At 68.4% G+C, this 405-nt stretch overlaps 1 protein-coding gene across 1 annotated transcript in view; it reads left to right on the top strand.

Moving 5' to 3' along the window:
- The first annotated feature begins 41 nt into the window (after positions 1-41).
- Positions 42-405, top strand: part of MRPS24 (mitochondrial ribosomal protein S24) — a 536-nt gene continuing 172 nt past the window's right edge. Inside the window, exon 1 of the mRNA XM_010139972.1 lies at positions 42-365. Within this exon, the coding sequence (XP_010138274.1) occupies positions 42-365 (324 nt within the window). The remainder of the gene's footprint in view (positions 366-405) is intronic.

The raw sequence follows: 405 nt of genomic DNA, 5'->3' as shown, positions 1-405 counted from the left end.
CGGTGTGGTGGGTACATGTGAGGCACATGGGCGTGGTGGCGATGGGGCCAAGCTGGGACACTTGGCCATGGTGTGGCCAGGGCTGTGTGGGCCCGTGGCCATCTCTCTCCTACCCCCATCGCGGGGTGCACACAGGGAACCTGGCGGGCGAGGAGGGAGCAGCCGAGCGGGCGCTGGAGGATGCTTTCCTGCGCCGCTTCCTCTACGGGACCTTCCCGGCCATGCTGGCTGACGAGGTGGTGGTGAAGCGCCGCGCCAACCTGCTGGTGCTCTGCGTCCTGCTGACGCGGACACTGGCGCCCGCCAAGCTCCACTTCCTGACGGGCTACACCGAGACCCTCCTCAGCCACTTCTACAAGAGCCCCGTGCGCCTCGAGCTCCAGGCGCTGCCCGCGAAGGTGCCCT

Source organism: Buceros rhinoceros, unplaced genomic scaffold (assembly GCF_000710305.1).
Source record: "Buceros rhinoceros silvestris isolate BGI_N320 unplaced genomic scaffold, ASM71030v1 scaffold39477, whole genome shotgun sequence".
In the NCBI taxonomy this organism is placed as follows: domain Eukaryota; kingdom Metazoa; phylum Chordata; class Aves; order Bucerotiformes; family Bucerotidae; genus Buceros; species Buceros rhinoceros.
The sequence above is the reverse complement of the archived record's forward strand: the minus strand, read 5'-3'. Positions and strand labels throughout refer to the sequence as shown.